This window comes from Haematobia irritans, chromosome 3 (assembly GCF_050003625.1).
Source record: "Haematobia irritans isolate KBUSLIRL chromosome 3, ASM5000362v1, whole genome shotgun sequence".
Classification (NCBI taxonomy): domain Eukaryota; kingdom Metazoa; phylum Arthropoda; class Insecta; order Diptera; family Muscidae; genus Haematobia; species Haematobia irritans.
In genome coordinates, this window is record NC_134399.1 from 51,982,143 (window position 1) to 52,007,348 (window position 25,206).

General features: G+C 32.6%; 1 protein-coding gene across 1 annotated transcript; it reads left to right on the forward strand.

Moving 5' to 3' along the window:
- Positions 1-26: 26 nt before the first annotated feature.
- LOC142229006 (uncharacterized) lies at positions 27-24,972 on the forward strand. The gene is made up of 3 exons (XM_075299543.1): positions 27-352; positions 23,658-23,932; positions 24,063-24,972. The coding sequence occupies exons 1-3, from the start codon at positions 93-95 to the stop codon at positions 24,719-24,721; spliced, it is 1,194 nt and encodes a 397-aa protein (XP_075155658.1). The 5' UTR covers positions 27-92; the 3' UTR covers positions 24,722-24,972.
- The last annotated feature ends 234 nt before the right edge of the window (positions 24,973-25,206 follow it).

A 25,206-nucleotide genomic window follows, 5' to 3' on the forward strand; every position in this document is an offset into this window, starting at 1 on the left:
AGCGTTAGTTATTTCTACTACCGCATATCGTTTGGATGCGCCGAATAAAATAAAAAAAATAGTAAAATTTCTAGCAACTACGAATTTAAGCCATGAACGATTATCGAATAAATTTCGGTTTAGCATTAGTGCTTATCGTAAAAATATTAGTGGTTTATGCAAAGGATATAAATGCGGATTTTACAACCATACCAACGCCAACCACCACCCTGCAACGCACTTTAGTGGCTGAAAACGGAAATATAAATACAATAAAAGAAGCCGTATCGAAACGAGATACTAAGGCTGCAGATCAAACCATTTCAAATACAGTGGCAGCTAAAAGTTACGATCCACCACCGGAATTCTACAGGTTGGTGATACAAAATGAAAATAAGGAACTGAATACAAAGTGATCTTCGAATAAACACCAAAAATTATTGAAACAAATACACCAATATATGGGAATTAGTGCGAAAATATAATGATTAGAATTCTAGTGAAGAGATGCTCTAGTTGAAGGATTCAATCCGGCATAATCCGACTATAACTCTCGAAACAAAAGTAAATTGGAAAATTCGATAATTTCTTCAAAAACATTGAATTGCCAATGCAATACGAAAAAAATTTTGCAAAATTTGTTTACTATAATAACAACAAAGGTATTTTCTGTTAACTGTTTCTAATATAGTTTTTCTAACATTTCGGTGTTTAGAAAAAAAAAGACAGAATTAGCAGTTGTTTTATAAAGTCTATCGAACCTACATTTTGTACTTTCGAATTTTTGTATTGTGCAGCAATATGTATAATTTCATGTCCAGGTGAGTTTGTGTCAGTAGCTATCTTTTTGAAGTTCTCCAAATCGTCTGAAGAAAAAATATTTTTTTTTTTTGTTGTGAAAACAAGTGAAAGATATAAATTAACAAAGGTAAATGAATAACCTACATTAAGAAAAAATATTTTTTTTTGTTGTGAAAGCAAGTGAAAAATATAAATAAATAAAGGTAAATGAATAACCTACATTAAAAAAATAAAAGTTAGTTAAGTGCTAATTGACCCAAAGTTGGTCAACTTAAAAAAGTTGTTGCCCAGTTCCAACGGAAATTCATTATAGTAAAAACAAAATACTATAATGACTTTGGTATTGATTCCGATCCATTGAAACTATGAATTACACTACGGAAGAATTTAAGACAAAATTCTCTTGTAAATTTATGTTATACGTAGTTCATATTGGAAAACAAATTTCATTTCATTCGAGTCCAATTCAGACCCAACGGACCAATATAACCACACCCAGAAAAAAGTGACCCCTTCTTTAAGTTAAAATGAACTCATTGTGAAGAAAGTTGAACTTCGTATAGCGCCAAAGACATTTTTATTTGTTTGAACGATGTGATTTTCGTAGAAATTAGGAATAATGCATTCCATATATTAGTTAACATTTTCCTATATTTATATACCACTATACTACAGAATGAAAAAATTTAACTAATTTGAATTCATATATGGAATGATTTTATTGAAATTTTTTCATTCATTTCGACAAATCTTACACATTTGTGGTAAAACTTTTACTTCATAATTAGAACTGCTTACCTTCGTTTTTAAATACAATTTTATTTATTTCTATAAGCAATTTTATCTTCAATAAAAGACATGTTTTATTAATATATTGAATATATTTATTAAGAATCAACAGCATCGAATCTCTTTGAAATATTAGTTTATTATTCCACTATTTCCAATTTCCGTGTGATATTATCAACTGTAAAACGCACTTTTTCTTTTTCTTGTACTTTTCACTTTTAATAAGTTGCTGCCTAATGATTTTGTCCTCCTTTTACAATTTCAATACCTACAAATATAAAAAATCATAAAACATTTTTGTTGCAAAAGGTTAGCGTCACTGAATATTACCTGATAATTGAAGATTCCAAAATGAAGACAAATGAAAGGGTTGTTATTCTGCTGGTGTTTTCTTTCTTTATACACTATCACGAACATTGATAGATTTATTTAAAAAAAAACGAAAATTTTTCTCACTAATTTAAAATAACAAATATTTTATATATTTTATTTGTTATTTATTATATTATTTTACCATATTATTTTTTAACAATCTCTCCGTATACCAAAACAACGCGATTCCAACTAAAAAAACAACCGACGCGCAAATATATCGATTACACCCACGCGCAAACACTTCGATTACGATGACAGGTATCGATTACAGGTAGACAATAGAAATTTAGGAAAATTTCCTATATTCTAACAAGTGTGTTTCCTTAAGTTTTGAAAGGATTGCATACTTCTTAGTACGAATGAACTAAAATATTTTTCTATGCCAAGTGTTGTTCGTATGTATGAAAAACTTTCTATTATAAAGGAAGTCGCAATTATCATTTTATAAGAAATTTTACTAATTTTGAAGAAACTTGGTTTTAGTTCGGTTTTTGTTTATTTTTACGAATGCTTTGTTATCGGTGAATAAAATTTTCTTTTTCAGTAGTAAATTCTTATACCCAGCGAAGAAAATAGTATGAGTAAAATTCCATGCCTTATTCTAGTTAATGAACTATTCCTAACTGCTTACAGTTTAGGATTTTTTTTACTGAAACGAGTAAATTTTATTATTTTTCACAAAAATTTACCTTAATGGAAATAAAATGGATAAACTATATTGATGAAAATTTTTTCCTTTAGTTTCGAAGGCACTTTTTTCTGGGTGCATCTTCGTAATACCTATGTTATACACCATCTAAAAAATTGTCCGTACACCAAACTTTTGAAGATAAAAGTTATTATGCTAGCGACACAATTGTCACCAGCATTCTGAGAGGAGTTAAACTACTGCTGATAACGTTTTTGGTTTTCGGCTAACAATGTGACAGCTCACGACCCTCTGTATGCAAGGGGACATGCTTAATCGTCCTACTAGGTGGTATCATCACCGAATATTGAATCAAGTCAGTATTGTCTATTTCTAGACCGGATTTTATAAGGAGAAATAATTGTGCAATTAGGTATAAATAAATAAATCTGTCCGTAGTGCTCAGAATAAAATTTGATCTGTCACAGCAAATATAGAAACTCGAGTTATCTCCCTCCCAAATTCACAGATTAAAATGACTCTAAAATGCTCGATTGACTTATTGTCCGTAAAATCGATTAGTTTAAACCAGCTTTGTAACTAACCACTATCTTAACCTCGAGGACTTGGGCCAAGAAAATTTTGAAAGAACTGTTAGTAGACGGCAGACACTGCATTCCTAGTTTACCCCGAGTAAGCTACTACACTCTCAAAAAAATTGCTTCTGTAACATATACCTCCAAACACATTCTGCTTTAAGCATACATATTTTCAGGATTGGTTCAAACAAAATATTGTTTGTTTAGTTCAAACATATTATGTTTCACCTTAGGCATCCACTAGTAGAAAAAAACGTTTAATGAAATTTTCTTTGTGTGTATATATTTTTAGGGCGCCAATTGGTTACTCCCATTTGTTTACTTGCAGCATACTCTTACTTGCAGCATGCCTAAACATATATATGTTTAGGCAATTTCTAAATTAATATATGTTTGCATTCCCAAACATAATATATTCTAACATATTAACATATATGACGCAAACATGTTATGCTAGTTTTTTAACATTATATTCTTGCACTTAAAAATAATGTGTTGAACATTTGTGTTCCAAACATATAATTTTTACACCGAAACATACGAAAAACAGTCGTTTTCGTCCGTGTATTTGCTACATTTGCCTTCAAATACAAATCCGTCCTGTCGTTATTTCCGAAAGAGGATTTTCGGTTTGAGTCCATGTTCAAAAACATCAAAGAAGTGGCGAAAAGTCGAAGAGTCTATTGTCGACTTTGGAATTCCTATTATAAGAAATGGACTGAAACTAGACGTCTGATGGCCTCTTTTTAATTTAGACAAAGTTGTCCATGATGTATGTAACATTATTAAAATAATCATTACCAATATAGATTTAAAAAAATCTCGTACCATTAATAAATTATGTTCATATTTCCCACACAGTCATCTAAAACAGTAACGCTTAACCCATTACACGCCAAGACTATTTAACATAAAAAAGCAAATTTAAATACATTTATATATTTACACTTAACTTCAGTTAAATAATATAAAAAACAAAAACAACATAAAAACAAAAAACAAAAAAAACAAAACGAAACGTTGCCTAATTTCATTTATAAACAAAGTTCTGCGATATTAAATGTTACCAATTTTCTGTATTCAAGCGAGTACAATGGCAGGGAATGGGTTAAACGCCATTAATTTTTCTTCAGCTTTCAAACATAATACCAGGATCATTTTTAACCAATTTATTTCACATATTCCATTCCATTACTGCTATTCCCATGAAAACCAATGGCGGCCAGGTCTATTGTTTAATATTTTATAAAAACCAAAAATAAAGAATTATTTCATCCACCGCGAGTTTTGAATAGTCATTCGGAATTCGTGGACAACATGGCCAAATCGTAATATTTTGTGGTCAATTCAAACCAAAATCAATTCCCCAGATATGAGTTAAATGGGATTTATGTTAGATTGAAGTTACCCCTAACAATAGCATAGCTTCATACTCCCACAATGAGTTAGCGGAAACCACCAACTAAATTCAAAACACAGACAAAAGGATTTCGGTATGTCCCTTCCACTACTTTCATGAATGGACCATATTGCATGGTAGATAACATTTTAGTAATTTACAGTTTTTCAACTAATAAAACTGAAAATCCTTTAAATGGCACCGCAATACAAATACCAGCAAATATGGGTAGGGAACTAGCTCACAAATTGGACATTCCATATTTAGTTGAATCCAAAGCCAAAATTAAAAAAAAAAACATGAAGATGAGAAAAATCCAAACAAAAAAAATTCCTAAAAACATATAAAACAGATTATAAAAGGGGCAAAGTAGAAATGTTTGACTTTCACTAGGACGGCCCAAATGTATCGGCATTGTTTCGGTGGTACAGCATGGTCACACAAACTACAGGATCCTTTCAATATTGCTCCATAATGGGTGCGAGACATTTACAAATAAAAGAAACGACCAATGAAATATTTTTATGGTATTACTAAACTCTTGTCTACACGCACAGAAAAAACATGTTTGAACATGGTTGCCGCATCCGCGAAAACCATGTATTTTGTAAAAATAATTTTCGAGCGGGGAAAAATATATGTTGGCAATAAGCATTTAAATGGTTCTATTATTTAAATGATAGAAATTGAGACCATTATATGGTCAGGAAATCATGTACCTGACCATTAAATTTTGTTACTTTTTTGCAGAGAAAAAAGTATTTTTATAGGTTACATACAGACATGTCTAGAACCATTACTTGGCCATAAAGAACATGTACATTGCGTTCGTGACCATTTGATTGTAGAGGTGTGCACGTGACACAAAATTGTCGAGGCTCACGAAAATTTATGTGATTCGTGCGTGAGTCACGCTCATGACAACAGCGTGAGTGTGCGTGAGCGTGAGTCACGAAAATAATATCTTCGTGAGTATGCGTAAGTAAGTATTCCTGCTCACCAACATAAAACGCTTAAGAGTTAAATTCAATTACAATTTTAGTGACATCTGGGATGTTAAGAGTTTAATAACACTCTCGATTTTAATAATGCTCATGTCTTCAGACACTTCGGTAAGGTAAATTAATCATAAAATTATTCGTGAGTCACGGTATTTTTCGTGAGTCACGACGTTTTCGTGCGTGAGTATGCGTGAGTACAAATTTTCTTTTCGTAAGTGTGCGTGAGTCCTACCAACAAATATCGTGCGTGAGTGTGCGTGAGTATGATTTTTCAGTCGTGCGTGGGCGTGAGTAAACTATTACTCACGTGCACACCTCTATTTGATTGTTTAATTTTTTTGCAGCGAAAAGAATTTTATAAAAACATTGACACACGATTTTCATTTTGCGCGTCAGCCGTGTGTTGATTGTTTCTTATGGTTGTGACCATATTCTTTTAACTGGAAGAAAAACATTTTTGACAAATACCATAACATTTCAGATCGTGACCATTGTCTTTTAATGGAAACAAAATTCTTTTTATCAATATAATAACATTTTAGATGAGGACAATTTTATTTTTCTTAGAACCATGTTCACTGAGCCAACTTGGTTGCAGGTGAAAATGTTACATAGTCGCCGCAAAAATAGCTCCTATCACATTATTTTGCTCTTCGAATATGATTGTGACAATCATGTTTCTTCTCTGCGTGTAGTCAGCCACTACATCCATGCTCCAGGTTGAACTATTTGGTAGCAAACGATAAAAAGTTTGCAAAAACATAGCTCTGAACCAAATTTTCTGGGATAAATATGTATAGAAAATAAAAGAAAGGTCTAAGCTACAAAAGGCTAAAAGGGGCTAAAAGCAACAAATTTTGACCAGACGACATTACAGCGGTAGTTCCCGTCCCTCGGTGTTAAGAGTTTCTGCACCAAAAGATTACTATTCCTGTGTGACAATTTAAGGAGTTTTCACTTATTTGTTACCACATGGTACTCAACACATTTGGCAACAGACTTTGTCGTTCCAGTATTTTTTATCGAAAATAAACGGTGAGCTACATATCGAGGAGTGTGATGAAGTAAGGTAGCCATCCTTTGATACACTCTCACATATTATGAACTATTTCCTGCACTGAAAAAACAGTGAACCCTTTTCCATTGCAAAATTAACTAAATTGTAGTAATATTGACCATGATTTAGCCCTTAAGATTTTTTTGAACTTGTCTAGTTTATAATTCTCTTAAATTTTAGTTCATCTATAACATTGTATTTTAGTTCATTTTTACAACACCATAAGATTTATATACCCCTACCAAGTTAAAAAGTCAGTATAATTTTGGTTTACTTGCTTATTTTTTTGGAAACCTGACAATAAAAATTTTTTAACAGTCTCTTTAAAATGTCGACGACTAAACTCTTTTTAAATCAATCATTCCACAATACAGAGAAATTAAATAATTAAAGGAACAACAAACTGTTTTACTATTATGAAAATTTTCATACATTAAAATTAAACTTTCTTTAAGCAAAAGTAAAAGTACCACGTAGAAAAGAGAGTAGTTCATTTGAACTCGCTGTTTGGACATTTTGACTTATCCTTTTTTTATGCATCGTAGGTATTTTTTCACATATCTTGCTGGAAAAAAATGGAAGCAATAATGAAAATTGTTAAAAATTAACACCATGTATTGAAATATAATTTTTTAATTCTTTATTTTAGCTTGTAACTTACTTGGGGGCATTTTATCAAATGGTGTAAGGAATTCAACTTTTCTTTGGAAAACGTATCTCATAAAAAACAATTAGCGAAGTAATGAAGTATTCTATATAAACTCATAAAACTGTGTTGTTATCGATGTGAAGGATATAATAAAATAAATATTGTAGTCGAAAGAAAGTCAAAGTTTTAATATAAAACATACCAATTCTCTATTAAATTGTACGCTGGTGGGAAATATAAAAAGTTGTCCAAATTTATTTAGGTTACTCTGAAATTAAATATTTTTTTACATCAAATAAAATTATTAAATAGGTTTCCAAAAAATCTAATGGAAAAAATACTAATATGCATAAAAAACCAGATATTCTGGTTAACCCTAAACAAAATCAATAGGGTTCTATTCTAACCCAAATTAGGAACATGTGCCAAATTTGAAGGCGATTGGACTTAAATTGCGACCTAGACTTTGATCACAAAAATGTGTTCACAGACAGACGGACGGACGGACAGACGGACATGGTTACATCGACTCAGGGACCCATCCTGAGCATTATTACCAAAGACACCATGTGTCTATCTCATCTCCTTCTGGGTGTTACAAACATATGCACTAACTTATAATACCCTGTTCCACAGTGTGGCACAGGGTATAAAAATACCAATTTATGACTAAACTATACGCTGAGATATGACAAAAATTTTCCAAATTCATCTTAAATTGAATATTAATTTTTTACATTGAATAATAAAAATTTCAATACACTTTCAATTTCAACATATTTTTCTAAATATTTTTAATAACTTTTTTCTAAACTACCGATAAAATATTAATAACTTTCATTTAAAAGGTTTAAAAAAACAAACACCAATATAACAGGTTGGCTGATAAGTCCCCGGTCTAACAAAGAAAAACACATTTTTTTGTCAAAATTCGTTTTTATTATTCAACATAGTTCCCTTTAAGAGCGATACAACGATTATACCGATCTTTCAATTTTTTGATACCATTTTGGTAGTACTCCTTCGGTTTTGCCTCAGTTTCGGCGATCACCTCTTAATTGCAGCCAATTTTTTTCCCTGTGAGCATCATTTTGAGGTCTGAGATCAAGAAAAAGTCGCTGGGGGCCAGATCTGGAGAATACGGGGAAGCAATTCGAAGCCCAATTTATGCATTTTTGCCATCGTTCTCAATGACTTGTGGTACGGTGCGTTGTCTTGGTGGAACAACACTTCTTCATACGGGGCCGTTTTGCCGCGATTTCGACCTTCAAGTGCCATGTAAAGTCACTGTTGATGGTTTTTCCCTTCTCAAGATAATCGATAAAAATTATTCCATGCGAATCCCACAAAACAGAGGCCATTACTTTACCAGCGGACTTTTGAGTCTTTCCACGCCTCGGAGACGGTTCACCGGTCGCTGTCCACTCAGCCGACAGTCGATTGGACTCAGGAGTGTAGTGATGGAGCCATGTTTCATCTATTGTCACATATCGACGGAAAAACTCGGGTGTATTACGAGTTAACAGCTCAACACCGCTCAGAATCATAACACGTTGTTGTTTTTGGTCAAATGTGAGCTCGCGCGGCACCCATTTTGCACAGAGCTTCCGCATATCCAAATATTGATGAATGATAAGACCAACACGTTCCTTTGATATCTTTAAGGCCTCGGCTATCTCGATCAACTTCATTTTACGGTCATTCAAAATCATTTTGTGGATTTTTTTGATGTTTTCGTCGGTAACCACCTCTTTCGGGCGTCCACTGCGTTCACCGTCCTCCGTGCTCATTTCACCACGCTTGAATTTTGCATACCAATTAATTATTGTTGATTTCCCAGGGACAGAGTCCGGAAACTCATTATCAAGTCAAGTTTTTGCTTCCACCGCATTTTTTCCCTTCAGAAAACAGTATTTTATCAAAACACGAAATTCCTTTTTTCCATTTTTTTTTCACAACAACAAAAGTTGCTTCAGAAAAGACGCTCTATCTCACAAACTAATTGACTTACAGACGTCAAATTTTGACACGAATCATTTGAAGGTTTGAACTATATAAAAATAATATGCATTTAATACTAGCGACGCCATCTATGTGTCAGACCGGGGACTTATCAACCTGTCTCAAAAATCCAGCCATCCGCGAATAACAAACACACACAAACCACTAAATGAACAAAAATAAAAACCAAAGACAATAAACTGTAGGAAGATAGGAAATTGGCTTGCGTCATGCCGAATGTTGCATTTACCATGTTAGTTCCATACATGTTTGTAATTTTTTAATTTATTTTTCGTTTTTAGTTTTTAAACGAAAAACTTAAGGTTCATAATGAAACAATGTAAAATTTTAGGCAACAATAAAGAAATTACATTTTCCCCTTTATGGAAATTTATTTCGTGCACTTAGTTTCTTTTTATTTGCATATATATATATATATATATATATATATATATATATATATATATATATATATATATATATATATATATATATATATATATATATATATATATATATATATATATATATATATATATATATATATATATATATATATATATATATATATATATATATATATATATATATATATATATATATCTGACCAGATATTATTAGATCTCCTGCCATATCTAAAGGAATTAGATCTGACCAGATATTATTAGATCTCCTGCCATATCTAAAGGAATTAGATCTGACCAGATCTCAAATTTGGCCCACATCTAATTATATCTAATTTGATATAATTAGATGTTAATATATCTAATTATATATAATTTGATCTACAAATTCAAAAACCTACCCGTTGCACATAATATTACCGTAAGTAATAAAACGAACTATATTATATAATGTACTATATTATGATTTACATTAATAATGATAAAAGTGAGATCATCATACATTTTATAGATGATTAGGAACTAAATTGTGACAATTCAATAAAAAAAACAAAAACGAAAACATAAAAGTCTAAATTGTGTAAAGTCAGCACTATTTGCGGCGTTTGAGTTCTCCAAGGCGCTGGGACATTGCTCTCTCGACATCGTTCTTAGATTGGGGCTCCCAATTTCTCTCTTTTGCAACCCGGAACGAAAAATCTAAAGACGGCAAAAGAATTTATCACTACATTTGAAATTTGTATGTTTAGTATAATAATATATACCAATAATATATACCAATAATTGCCTCTCTGGCTCTGTAATTAAGGGCAACAACTGGCTCTAATTGACTTTCCAAGCCTTGCGCCCTTGGAGGTTGTCCAGAATGTTTATTTTAAAAACGCCTTCCAGAAGCTTTCGCGCCACATGGGACGATTTTTGTGATGTCCCCAACGCCATATTATGGATGATGGCACGACAATATGTTATTGCCTATGCACATCATCTGTAAAGATAAAAAAAAAATTAAATTAAACTCCTGGATATGTTGAAAAGAAAATCATTTTATGACCTATGTGCTATGTTCTTTCAAACAAAACGAAAATTCGGAGGCAAAATTGTATATGACGACCATTATATTTTTATGAACTCTTGCCAAACTATGAATGGAAATCATCCAGGGCATTGCGAAACATTTCATTTGTCTAAATTCATTGATTCAGAAAAGTAGACAAGAAAACAACGTAGGCTTTGATCGAAAAAATCAAAAAATACTTTTGACAATTATTACCCTAGCTCTTGTTACCTTACCTTTTCATCAAAATTGCTTCCTAGGAGCTGCTCGTCATCATCATCATAACTTTGAGAAGATTCCTCTACCGCGACAGCTGGCAATGCCTGGGTTTCTTTTAAGGCAGCGAGTTGCTCCTCTGTCTCTTTGATTTCTTTTTTGTAGAACAACCATTTCGTCTTCCTGAAAGAAAAATCATCAAGTTTATAAAAAAATATAATACCGAAATACTCAACTTACCTCGTCGTTGGACGTAGGATACGCGTCTTTTAATATTTTTTTTATTTGCGATTGCCCGTTGTTTTTTATTTTTGTACATTTTCTTTAATGACGCCAACCAGCTACGCATGTGTGCTTATGTTTCAGTAAATGATTTTCAAAATGGCATTTTTCAAACGTTTTTTTTTATTTTAACTGCATTCGGTTAGGTGTTGTTGAAAATTATAGAAAACTAGATGTAATTTTTTATACCCACCATAGAATGGTGTTGGGGGTATAATAAGTTTGTAACACATCGAAATATCGATTTCCGACTATAAAAAGTATATATTCTTGATCAGGGAGAAATTGTAAGACGATATAAGAATGTCCGTCTGTCTGCCTGCATTACAGTCTTCACAAATGGCGCTATTGTCCAGGCCAAGTTCGAAGGTGGGCTATATCGGTCAATATTTTGATATAGCTCCCATATAAACCGATCCACCGATTTGGGGTCTTGAGCTTCTAAAAACCGTATTTTATACTGTGTATCGGTACAGTTATTGATATATCCCCCTTATAAACCCGCCGTCCGATTTTGGGTCTAGAATCTGTACGTTTTTAGGAACCACAATTAGGTGTGCTGAATTTGGTGTGTATCGGTGCATGTTTTTGGCATAGCACCCATATAGACTGATCTCCCGATTTAACTCTTTGGACTTATTTTAACCGTAGTTTTCATCTGATTTGCTTGAAATTGTAACGGATTTAGCCTCCATATAAACCGATTTCACTTCCTGAGGGTATAGAAGGCGCACTGAGTATGAAAATTGCTTGAAACTGAAAGCAAAAATTGCCAGATTTTACTTTTCGTAATCATTTGAGTAATGGTGGTAAAAATCTACAGATTTTTGATTTCAAATCAAGGCGTTATTTCATACATACGTAGAATCTTTAAACTTATCTTCGGGAAGCGTACTGGATGAACTGGTTGAACCCCCCTGAAATTCTAAATATTATCAAGGCAACTGAAATTTATTATTGGATACTTTTTTACTCAATACCAACGCTTTCCTCCATACTGCCAGAAGAGTATTATCAACATTGGATTTTACTTGTAGTATGTTTAAACAATTTACTTTTGCGAAAAATCTCAAATAAGACTTTGAAAGATACCGATGTGCTATTAAAGTACTTTGTTAAATAATTTGAGAAATTATATGGAAAACATTGTATGACATATAAATGTGAAAAATAAAAAAAAATGTTTGCTATTTCCAATACTAGTGTTTGATTTATTGTCATACATGTACGATTATATATGGTCCAATATATGCTAGATGCAATTAGATATGACGCAATATATAAATATATACATTTATATCTTATTAGATATTGTTTATATAATTAGATATAACAATATATATGCTGAGATCTGGCATTATATCTAATCATATATAACACAATATGTGTCATATCTATGTAGATCTAATTATATCTGCAACCATATATGATCAGATATAATTAGATAGACTTTGATATAATTATATATGATCAGATCCACCGATTTTTACACGCCCGTGTAAAAATTGGGGGATCTGATTTGATATGGTTAGATCTGAGCCAAGATATGGTCAGATCTGAGCAGATCCGAAAAATGGTTATATCTGGTCAGATCTAAATACTATGAAATTGGATCTGATCAGATCTCAAAAATGAGACACATCTAATCAGATCTAATTTGATATAATTGTATATTATTTGATACAATTGTATCTTTCGAGATCTTTCAACACATAAAAGCCCATAATTTGTATATAAAATGAGATCAATTGTTTTATTTAATAATACAGACAAAAAGTATGTGCATAATAAATATGTTTAATTTAAATTGATCCATCAAAGCTATTTAAGAGTATTGACAGTTGGGTTAGAGTGTTGTCCAAGGGTTTTTTCGTTTGTTTCTTCTGCTTTGGACTTAGACACGCGACTAAAGTATTACAGCGTTAAGGCAATCTGCAATGAAATTAAGTAAAAAACAATTATTAAACAAATATAGGAATAAACAAATGTGGGAATATATTGAACTATGTAAGCAAGTATTAGTATTGTTTTGGATCATTCTTCTTTAAGTTGCAATAAAAATTGCCATATAATTTTATGTTGCTTTTAATACTCACATTTAAAGTGTATTCGGGATTAGGTTAGGTATAGCGATAGGCTGTTATTTTAGGCTCATACATACTATTCAGACCATCATGACATCACAGTGATCAACATCTCACTTATCACTGACTGCTGCTCGATTCAATAATTAGCTCAATAACATGGGACCTCCTTGCTATAATCGAGTCCTATCGGCATTTCACGTTGCGCTGAAACAACTTAGAGAATCTTTGAAGCAGAAATGTCACCAACATTACTGCGAGGAGATAATCCACCGACGAAATAATTTTTGGTGTTGGTCGGAACTGGGATTGAACACGTGACCTTTTGAATGCAAGGCGGGCATGTTAACCAGTACATCACTGAGGTTTCCTTTTTTCCAAATCTAGAAAATAGTAAAACAATATGAAAATGACTACTAAGGAAATAACAAATACTATCTACTTACCTACATAATCTCCGCAATAAAGGAAACGATATACACTTTATCAAAGGAACACATTTAAAACAATTATATTAAATTTCTAAATTTTCTCAGCCTATCCAAGCAGATATTATTAGCTATGCCAGATATAATTAGATATTATACTATATATGATGAGATCTGCATTATATCTAACCAGATCTAGCACCATATATAGCATATCTGTGCATATCTAATTATGTCGGAACCAATATCTGAACAGATCCAATTAGATATATATATATATATATATATATATATATATATATATATATATATATATATATATATATATATATATATATATATATATATATATATATATATATATATATATATATATATATATATATATATATATATATATATATATATATATATATATATATATATATATATATATATATATATATATATAAAATGTCTTTAAAATAACGTGTGGAAATGCATCTCCTATTTTATGAACGCTTTTTTGCTATGTAGCGAAGATACAAAAAGTCAAAAAGCTTAAAGACGATTGCATTAGTTAAGATATCCATTTTCAAGTCGAACCACTTAATTATAAAGACAAAACGACTTCAATGAAAAGTTTGACTAATTGAGGACAATGAAAACGAACTTTATCTAGGAGTAATGCATGAAAATCTATAGTTCATATTGTTTTAAATTGTAGAGAATTCACAGCAATATTTTAAAGAAAATATTGATGCAAATTATCCATTCAACATCCGCATTTCGGAAATTAAATTATTTTTGTTATAAATATCAGAAACAAGCACACTGGAAAAATATGGTTTAATAGAAAAACTAATGGAGTCTAGGTTAGGTTAGGTTAGGTGGCAGCCCGATGAATCAGGCTCACTTAGACTATTCAGTCCATTGTGATACCACATTGGTGAACTTCTCTCTTATCACTGAGTGCTGCCCGATTCCATGTTAAGCTCAATGACAAGGGACCTCCTTTTTATAGCCGAGTCGAACGGCGTTCCACATTGCAGTGAAACCACTTAGAGAAGCTGTGAAACCCTCATAAATGTCACCATCATTACTGAGGTGGGATAATCCACCGCTGAAAAACTTTTTGGTGTTCGGTCGAAGCAGGAATCGAACCCACGACCTTGTGTATGCAAGGCGGGCATGCTAACCATTGCACCACAGCGGAGCCTAAATTTATTAAAATAAATATAGAAAATATTAAGGGCAATTTTTTATAATAAAGAAATTGTAATTAAAAGAAAGTTCGGAAAGTCTCTCAAATAATCATATCCGCTTCACTAGATCAAATAGGGATATGCAATTTTGTCCTATCCTGTATCCGTCTGTACCCCCCGTTTCTGGGAAACGAAATTTTAGGCCAACAAGTTTATCAAAGTTCGTCAATCATGGTAACGGGTAAAATCAACAAAGATTTTTTTGCATTTAAGGATACAATTTTATCAATAAAAAATAACTTAGTTGGTCTAAAATTTCGTTCGTCTGTTCGTGAAGAGATTTTCGATATATGTCAAAAAGAAAAAAAATCGATAAACGATCCCATATGCCCAACTTCAAGTTTATGTAACCTGTATTTGAAGCTATAGGTTCCTAGGTTAGGTTAGGTTAGGAACCTATAGGTTCCTAGAATTTTGAAAAATTCCTAACTTCTTCTGCTTCGAAATATATGCTCTAACATCCAGTGGTACAAAATCGTTTTTGTTTTGGAAATAATTCTGCAACGTTTGAACGGATAAAGATATCAATATATTTTTTGTGTGAAGGCTGAGATGTTTTCCTCTAAGATTGCAATTTTGTGGGCTCATACCACGGGCTAACCAGTAGGCGTTGAAAGTTGGTCACGCGAGATATGGGCAAACAATTTATTTGTTTACAAAATTTTAACAAAGTGTATTTTGGACCTAGAAGATCCTTCACCCTTCTTTAAGTTAAAATGAACTAATTTTGAACTTCGTATAGCGCAAAGACATTTTTATTTGTTTGAACGATGTGATTACGAAGAATGCATTCTATATTTCACTTACTACAGAATAAAAACTTTAACTGAATTGAATTCATATATGGAATGATTTTATTAAACCTTTTTCATTCATTTGAACAAATCTTACATATTGGTAGTAAACCTTTTACTTCAAAATTAGAACTGCTTACTTACATATTAGTTTATTATTCCACTATTTCCAATTTCCATGTAATGTTATTAACCTTGCAGCTTGAATAAGTTGTTGCCTAACGATTTTGTCCTGCTTTTACAATTTCAATACCTACAAATATAAAAAAATATAAATATAATAAACCAAATTTTTTCACAAAAGATTAGCGTCACTGAATACGAATGAAGTGGTTGTTATTTTCTTTCTTTATACATCATCACGCACATTGATAGACTTTTTTTGTTATTTATGTTCAATAATTTTCCAGAAAAGAAACCCCGAAAATTTTACTCACTAATCTAAAACAACAAATATTTTATTTGTTATTTATTACATTATATTTTAACAATCTCTCCGTATACCATAACAACACGATTCCAACTGAAAACAATCACCATGAATCAAATATACTAGTATCCTTTGAAAATTTCAGGGGGGTTTGATGACAGATATTTTCCCAAGCAGATCAGTTCAACCAGTACGTTTCCCGAAATTTAAAGACTCTACCTATGAAGACTATAAGAGATTCTGGATCTATAACTACCATTTTTGTTTGAGTTTTAGAGAAATCATAAACATCTCGTATAAGTGTGCAAAAAATGATTATGTAACGCCTTGATTTTAAATCTAAAATCTGTAGATTTTTATCCCCATTATTCTTTATGGTCCTACACGGATGAAAAAGACTGTTTTTCATATGTTTGGCTATAAACATTATATGTTTGGAACACAAATTTTTAAACACAATATTTTTGAGTGCAAGCATATAATGTTCATAAACTAGCATAACATGTTTGGGACATATATGTTAATATGTTAGAACATATTATGTTTGGGACATAAAATGTTTGTAAATATAATATGCTTGGATGCAAACATATATTAATTTAGAAATAGCCTATAAACATATATGTGTTTAGTAGCTTGGAGCGCTATTTAACAGGGAGCGATATTGAATTAAGTTGGTGGTTGTTGCTTGTTATTACAAAATTAACATTTTATTTTTCCTTGGGCAATTGATCAGCTACTTCTTTGATCCTTACAAACTGTGTGGTCCGCTGTTCGAATCCCCGTCCGGCAAAAGGTAAAATTAAAATAAATAAAAAAATCATACAATTGAATAATTTCTTCTACAATGTTTGTATTACAGAAAAAGGTGCTAAGAACTAAAAAATCTCGTGGAAGTGAGAAAGATGTGGAGGAATATACAATTGGGCAGAAACAAAATTTTGAACATTCAGGTCGAAAACATATGTTGTTAGCACCTATATTACCTGTTTATTTTCATAATTCATTATGATTGTAAATATATAAATAAAATTTTGAGCACAATATGGTTTGGGAGAATTTTTTTAAGCATATAATATTTTTGGGTGCAAAATGCTTCCAAACATATTATATGTTCACATAATAACATATTGTTTTTTGGAAGACAACATTATTGAATTTGGATGCAAAAATACAAAATGTTTGGAAATTGACTACCCAAACATATATTGTTTAGACCAATATGCTTTCAAACATATTATATATTGGAAGAGATCAAACATATAAATGTTTGGGCAATAGTCAAAAATGTATATGCTTGAAGCAAAATATGTTTGGGAGTATATGTTACAGAAGCGATTTTTTGTGAGCGTGTAGAATACCTCTAGATTTCCAATTTCAGCAAAATTGGATAAAAATTGCTGTTTCTATAAGCCTAAGACCCCAAATCGGGCGATCGGTTTATATGGGGGCTATATCAAAACCTGGACCGATATAGCCCATTTTAGAACTTGGCCTGCGTGCCAAATTTCAGGACTATAGCTCCATTATTGAAGACTCTAGCGTGATTACAACATACAGGCAGACAGACGGACATGCTTATATCGTCTTAGAATTTCTCCCTGATCAAGAATATATAGTCGAAAATCGATATTTCAATGTGTTACAACGGAATGACAAACTTATTATACCCCCTTCACCGTTCTATGGCCTTGGGTATAAAAAAAAACCCACGCGCAAACATATCGATTACAGGTAAATAAAAGAAATATAGGAAAATTTCCTATATTCAACAAGTTTCCTTAAGTTTTGAAAGTATTGAATACTTCTTGGTACGAGTGAACTAAAATATGTTTCTTTGCTAAGTCTTATTCGTATGTATGATAAGCCAGGAAGTCTGATTTATCATTTATGTTAATGAGAAATTTTACTAAATTTGAGGAAACTCGGTTTTAGTTCGGTTTTTGTTCATTTTTATGAATGAATAAAATTTTCTTGTTCAGTTGTAAATTCTTATACCCCGCGAAGAAATCAGTATTAGTAAAATTCTATGTCTTACGGCTATTTTCATGTAGCTCCGTTAGGATTTAACTGCCAGTTAAAAGAAAGTAAATTGCAAATATCTTCTCTCCGGTTAACTTTAACTGAAAAATTTTCAGCAGTTAAGTTCCTAAGTGGCATATGGAATATCTAGGCAAGATGACAGCTATGTTCATAATACGGTTTAAAAGTTCGTTAGTTAACGGAGATTCATGAAAATGGGGTTAATTCTAGTTAATGAACTATTCCTAACTGCTTTCAGTTTATGATTTTTTTACTGAAACAAGTAAATTATATTATTTCACACAAAAATTGAACTCAATGGATACTCGTATAAAATGTCTAAACTAAATTTATGAACATTTTTCCTTTAGTTACTAAGGCGCTTCTTTCTGGGTGTTTTCTTAACTTAACTTCATTCCCTACAAAATAACCCTATGTGCTTTAGATTAAAAGCTGTAGACATTTGACAAAGCACCGATTGATAAGCCGGTCTCTTTTCCAGAAATCCTCTGTGTTCACTAACTAACTGTAAAATGTTTCAACATCCTACCGGTAAACGGCTGAGAAATACGCAAATTACAAAACTAACGTTTTATTAATATATGTCCCTACTTTGGGGATTTTTGGTACGAATTTTGGTAGTGGTATATTCAGCAATATTTCTTAAAATACTCTTCCCCACTAAAACTCATCAAAAATCGGTCTTGTCCCAAGACCGTGCAATTTTAGTAATTTTTGGTTTTTTCAATTAAATAAAAAGAAAAAATTTTCCAACGATAATCACTTTTAGACTGTTGCTTGGCAAAATGCGCCAGAATTTTCGCTAAACCTTACTAACTAGGTGGAAATAGTGCATTTCTGAAAACGTACGATTATATGGGGGTTATACCTAAATCTGAACCGATTTAAACCAACCGAATTTTGCATAGGCGTACAATTAGTAATATAGTCAAGCGTGCCAAGTTTGGTGGACATCGGTTCAGATTTAGGTATAGCTCTCATACATATCTGCCGCCCAAGTTAGACTTATATGGCCTCGCGAGAACAAATTTTTACAAAGTTTTACTCCGATTTTGCACAGGTAGTTGAATTAACTTCTAGCTATGCATTTGGTTGAAATCGGTTCATAATTGCGGATCTGGCAGAATTATTTCCAAAAAATCGATTTGGAAACCCTGTGCAGCGCTTCTAAAAGATCTTCAAACTTCAGGATTATAATTTACTTCAGAGCACCGTTCAAATTACAACTTGCTTCAATCAATCAATTTTTATTCATCCAAAATTATCTTATTGAGATTTATCTACATGATATTATAATAAAATGAAGTCTATTACAACTGTTTATCATTATCCAACTCTACTGCAAAAATCCCGAAGATTCCCACACTAAAATTTATGTTTATAACAAAATCAATACCCTTAAAATTAAACGAAAATTTTATAAACCATTTCAACTTTTTTTAGTTCATGGAAGTTAGCATGTACATTCATAACAAAATTTTCTTCACACTTCTTGATTTTTATGATGAAGTTTTTACGAAATTTTGAGTGTATTACGAAACATTCTGCGTTAAAATTTCGTAATGAAATTACGAATACGAAACTACGAATTTGTTAAAAACTTAAAATGTATCTCTCAAATGAGCATTATAGAAGATACTCGTATACACTGCACTGTAAACTAAGCTTGCTCGGTTCCAAAGATTTTACACTAATGATTTTGGTATTGAAGCGGAGAAGTAAGGATACGTTTCAGACACATTTCTCTTTTAAAATTGAGTTTTGGGTTCTTGATACTAGGAAACAAATTTTAATTTATTCGGTTTCTTCATGAGCCATCTTTAAAAATACAATCCTTTAAAAACGTATCTACAACAATTTAACTTTTCAAATTCAATTACAATTCAAAATCATGTAAAAACGACAAGTATATACGGCCGTAAGTTCGGCCAGGCCGAATCTTAAATACCCACCACCATGAATCAAATATTAGGGTTTCCTTTGAAATTCCAGGGGGGTTTGAGGACAAATCAAACAGAGCAGTTCAACCAATACACTTCCCGGAGATAAATTTAAAGATTTTACCTAAGAAGACTATATCAGATTCTGGATTTTTAAGAACCATTTTTGTTTTAGAGGAATCATTAACATCTCTTGTAAGTGTGCAAGAAATAAATATAAAATAACATCTTGATTTGAAATCTTAAATCTGTAGATTTTCACCCGAGAAGTAAAATCTGGAAATTTTACATTGAGTTGCAAGCAATGAAGATCATGAAGATCGGTGCGCCTTCTATACCCTCAAGAAGTGAAATTTCAGGCAAATCGGATAAAAACTACGGTTTCTAGAAAGCCAAGGAGTCATTATTGGAGATATACCAAAACGTGAACCAATACACGCCCTTTTCGGCACACCTCTTTATTGTCATAAAATACTTCTAGATTTCCAATTTCAGGCAAATTGGATAAAAATTACAGTTTCTATAAGTCCAAGAAGTAAAATCGGGAGATTGGTCTATATGGGGGATATACCAAAAATGGACCGATACTCACCATTTTCCGTACACCTCTATATGGTCCAAAAATACCTCCAGATTTCCAATTTCAGGCAAATTGGATAAAAACTTCGGATTCTAGAAGCCCAAATCGAAATCGGTCTATATGGGGGCTATACCAAAACATGGAGCGATACTCACCATTTTCGGCACGCCTATTTATGGTCCCAAAATACCTCTAGATTTCCAATTTCAGGCAAAAAACTACGGTTTCTATAAGCCCAAGACCCCAAATCGGGAGGTCGGTTTATATGGGGACCATACCAAACCATTGACCGATGCTCACCATTTTTGGTACACCTCTTTATGGTTCTAAAATCCAATGCCTGGTAAATTGAATAAAAACTGCGGATTCTAGAAGTCCAAGAAGTAAAATTGGGATATCGGTCTATATGGGGGCTATACCAAAACATGGACCGATACTCACCATTTTTGGCACACCTCTTTATGGTCATAAAATACCTCTAGATTTAAAATTTCAGGCAAATTGGATAAAAACTACGATTTCTATAAGCCCAAGACCCCAAATCGGGAGGTCGGTTTATATGGGGACTATATCAAAACCTGGACCGATATAGCCCAACTTCGAACTTGACCTGTCTGCAGACAAAAAACGAGCTTGTGCAAAATTTCAGCATGATGGCTTCATTATTGAAGACTGTAGCGTGATTACAACAGCCGGACAGACAGACGGACATGGTTATATCGTCTTAGAATTTCTCCCTGATCAAGAATATATATACTTTATATAGCCGGAAATCGATATTTCGATGTGTAAATGACAAACTTATTATACCTCCGTTACCATTCTATGGTGGTGGGTATAAAAATTATTATTACAAAATTTTCCTTTATGAGAAGATATCCATATTTAAGTCGAATTACTTAGCTATAAAGACAAACCAACTTTATCGAAAATTGTATCGACTTTTGGACAAAGAAAACCCTTTTATATCAGAGAAATGCGTCTTCTATGCAGCGTTGCCAGAATTGTTTCACCAAAAACCGCTTGATTTGCCCAACAAACAGCTAAAAAAAAAGCTAAAAATAGCTAGAAAAAAGCTAATTGTTTTTGTATCAAAAGCCAAATTTTTCATTGAAATATTAATTTAATTGTATTCATTTTAATTCTACTTCTGTGAGACTGCAACAATATCTACACTGAAAAAAAGCATGCCCGGTTCCAAAGATTTTCTTTACATTAATGATTTTGGTATTGATTCCGAGCCAAAGAAGCGGAGAATTGAAGTAAGGACACGTTTAAGACAGAATTATCTTTAAAATTTAAGTTTTGCGTAGTTGATTCTAGGCAGCAAATTATAATTTATTCGTTTTTTCTGTTTTTTTTCTTCATGTTCAATTAAAGTCGTTTAAAAGCGAGTTAAGGACAACTTAAATTTTCAAATTCAGTTTCAATTTCAAGTAGAAATTTTACTAAGTCTCAAGTAAAAATCGTCTTTAAAATAAAGTGTTGAAAAACGTGTCATATTTTTAAATGCTTTTTTGCTTTGTTGTCAAGATGCAAACATGACAGTTTGTCCAAGGAATTTGTATGGTAATAGTAGATTTAAAGTTTACGTTCACTTTTATGAATATGAGGAAAAAACTTTACAACAAGGTATACACTGAAAAAAATATTTTGCATAGCGTAGAAGACGCAATTCTCTAATATAAAGTTTTTTTTTCCTTGTCCAAAAGTCGATAACCTTTTCAATGAAGTCGTGTTGTCCTTATAGTTAAGTGATTGGACTTAAAAATGGGTATCATGACATGAAAGAAATTTTTTTTTTGGATAAGGTCAATTTGACTTTAATAATTCAGAAAAATTCTTTAAAATCAATGAAATTGTCTTTAAATTTCTTGTCTTTTTGCATCTTGACTACAAAGCAAATAACCGTTCAAAAAAATAGGACATGTTTTTCACCACTTTATTTTAAAGACGTTTTTTACTTGAAACATAGCATAATTTCTACAGGAAGTCGTGTCTGGATTTGGAAAATAAAGTTGTCGTTAACTTGTTTTTAAAGGTCTTTGATAGCATATGAAGAAAAAAAAGTTGAAAAAGCGAAAAATTAAAAGTATCCTTACTTGAATTCTCCGCTTCTTTGGCTCGGAATCAATACCAAAATTGTTAAACTAAAGACAAAATCTTTGGAACCGAGCATGCTTTTTTTCAGTGTCTTTGCTGCAAAAATGCCCCGCATAATGGTTGGAATCATTAATAATGTTTCAATTGAGCTTTGAAATATGTGAAATAAAAACGTCATTTTATCCATATTTCAATAGAAACATGTCGAAAATAAAAAAGCTAAAAATAGCTAAAACGGTCATGAAAAAAGCCAGAAAAAAATCTAAATGCATTTTTTCCCCGCTAAACGACTTCAAAAAAAGCCAAAATCTAGCGGAAAATAGCTAAATGGGCAACGCTGCTTCTATGCAGAACAAAATTTAGGGACCTAAGAGCAATGTTTTTTCTTTAGTGTGTGAAGTCAAACAATCGTCTTATTAAATTAATACTGCGATGAGGGACAATAAAGGATAAGAGTAAACCACTCTCTACTAAAACAAAATAATTTTTTTCCGATACACATACAATAAATTTTAGCATCACTTTAACAAACGAAACTACAACGATTTTGATAAAACCTTTTACCAGAGATATGCATCTTCTATGCCAAGCAAAAATCGCTTACGTATTTTAAAAGACATAAAATCTTTGTGCCCACGACTATATTGTTTTGAGTACATACAATTTGCTAAAATATATATAAAATATGTAAAATTTTTAGTAAATCGATAATAATGTTCGCAATTTTGTTATTATTTAAATCACTACATTTGCAATGTCATCTTGCTCTACTTTCAGAGGTCCTGGTTCAACAGGTTCCGTACACTCTATCACTACGCCATACTACAATTCCAATGGCAACAATAATAAACTTTCGGGTGGTTTCATCTCTAAGCCCTTAGTTTTCCCGGCCACAGAAGGCAACACCAACAACCATGCTAATAACCTAGTCCCGCCAGATAATGGTGTGCATCTGGCCAACAGCTACAACTCCTGGCAACATCTTCGAAACAAAACAGCATTTTTTGGATCATTACTTAACAAGACCGGACTTCAAGATAGAATAAGCGTGGGTAAGTGATATGAATCCGTAATCAAGGTAATAAGGACAACAGCTACAACGGTTGCTGTCGAACAAAAAATCATAAAAAAGATGTACATAATTTTCATTTCCATCCTGTTTTCCTATTCTCATTTCCGCAGGACACTACGGAAATCCATTGCACGACACTCGGCCATACGGGGGAGCACAACATCATTCCGGTGTTGAGTACATTCCCTCGGGCGGTTCCCCTCATTACTCTTCGTCGCATGCAGTTGGAGGTGGTTATGCATTCGAAGGACGTCCGTACTCTGCCACCCATCCTCATATGGACTATGCATCACCTCACACAGCAGGCACTTATTATTCCGGTGGCGGAGGTAGTGTTCTAGGCGAAGGAATACCTTTCGATGTGTATGGGTCTACAGGAAGTGGCAAAGGCCATTACGGCGGCTCTGGTGGGGACTACTCATACACCTATTCGGACATGATGCATGAGTCACCCTCGCACAAGACCTTCCCAGATTTTTCTCACAAAGCTCTGCTAGCAAAGAGCTTTCTCATACCATTGGCCAGTGCGGCTGTTTTGGGTATAGCTGCGGCTCTGGTCAGTAATCCACTGCTATTACAATTGGGCACAGTCTCGGGTGTTGCTACCCCAGCAACTGTTTTGGGCAAACGTAAGAGGAGGTCAACCTCCTCCCCCACATTCAGGAGAAAACAAATAAAGGACCCCTCAGCTGCCGACAAGAATAAACCATTGCTTGCCCAAGCACATCCTTATCGTAGCCATCATCGACGTTTCATTGCTCGCACATAACACACACGTGTTGTTGCATATCTCAATCTTTGCTGTCGGTGAATTGTATGAAAAAAGCTCAAATCTCAATCCAGTCAGTCCACCACAGTGCCCATCTTACCTCTCGCTAAATCCATTTACTTTGTTCTTTTTGCGGGTACTGTCAAAGACAAGGTTGATGTTTTGCTATCTGTTAGAGAGGACACAAGTGGATTGTCCTTGTTTTATTATTTGTAAAACTGATAATAAATAAATCTATGTTGAACATGAAACCCAAATTTCATTTTCAATTTGCGAATGGCCCGAAGGTGGGAATAAAAGCAAATATTTTGCTGAATATGATTCCGGACATTAGCAATGTGGGGTGAGGTAAGTGATAACGTCCTTGAATTAATTTCAGACCATTACACAGAATACATCAAGTTGAGATTAACATTCATTTACATTGTGAATTTTTATAACGCAAAGAATACACTGAAAAATAATTGTAGTGAGACCAAAGATTT

Bases quoted from the DNA above. Each gene is read 5' to 3' on its own strand.
- LOC142229006 (XM_075299543.1), top strand. From the start codon at position 93: ATGAACGATTATCGAATAAATTTCGGTTTAGCATTAGTGCTTATCGTA. The intron at 353-23,657 runs GTTGGTGATACA...CTCTACTTTCAG, and splicing joins CCACCACCGGAATTCTACAG to AGGTCCTGGTTCAACAGGTT. The intron at 23,933-24,062 runs GTAAGTGATATG...TCATTTCCGCAG, and splicing joins TCAAGATAGAATAAGCGTGG to GACACTACGGAAATCCATTG.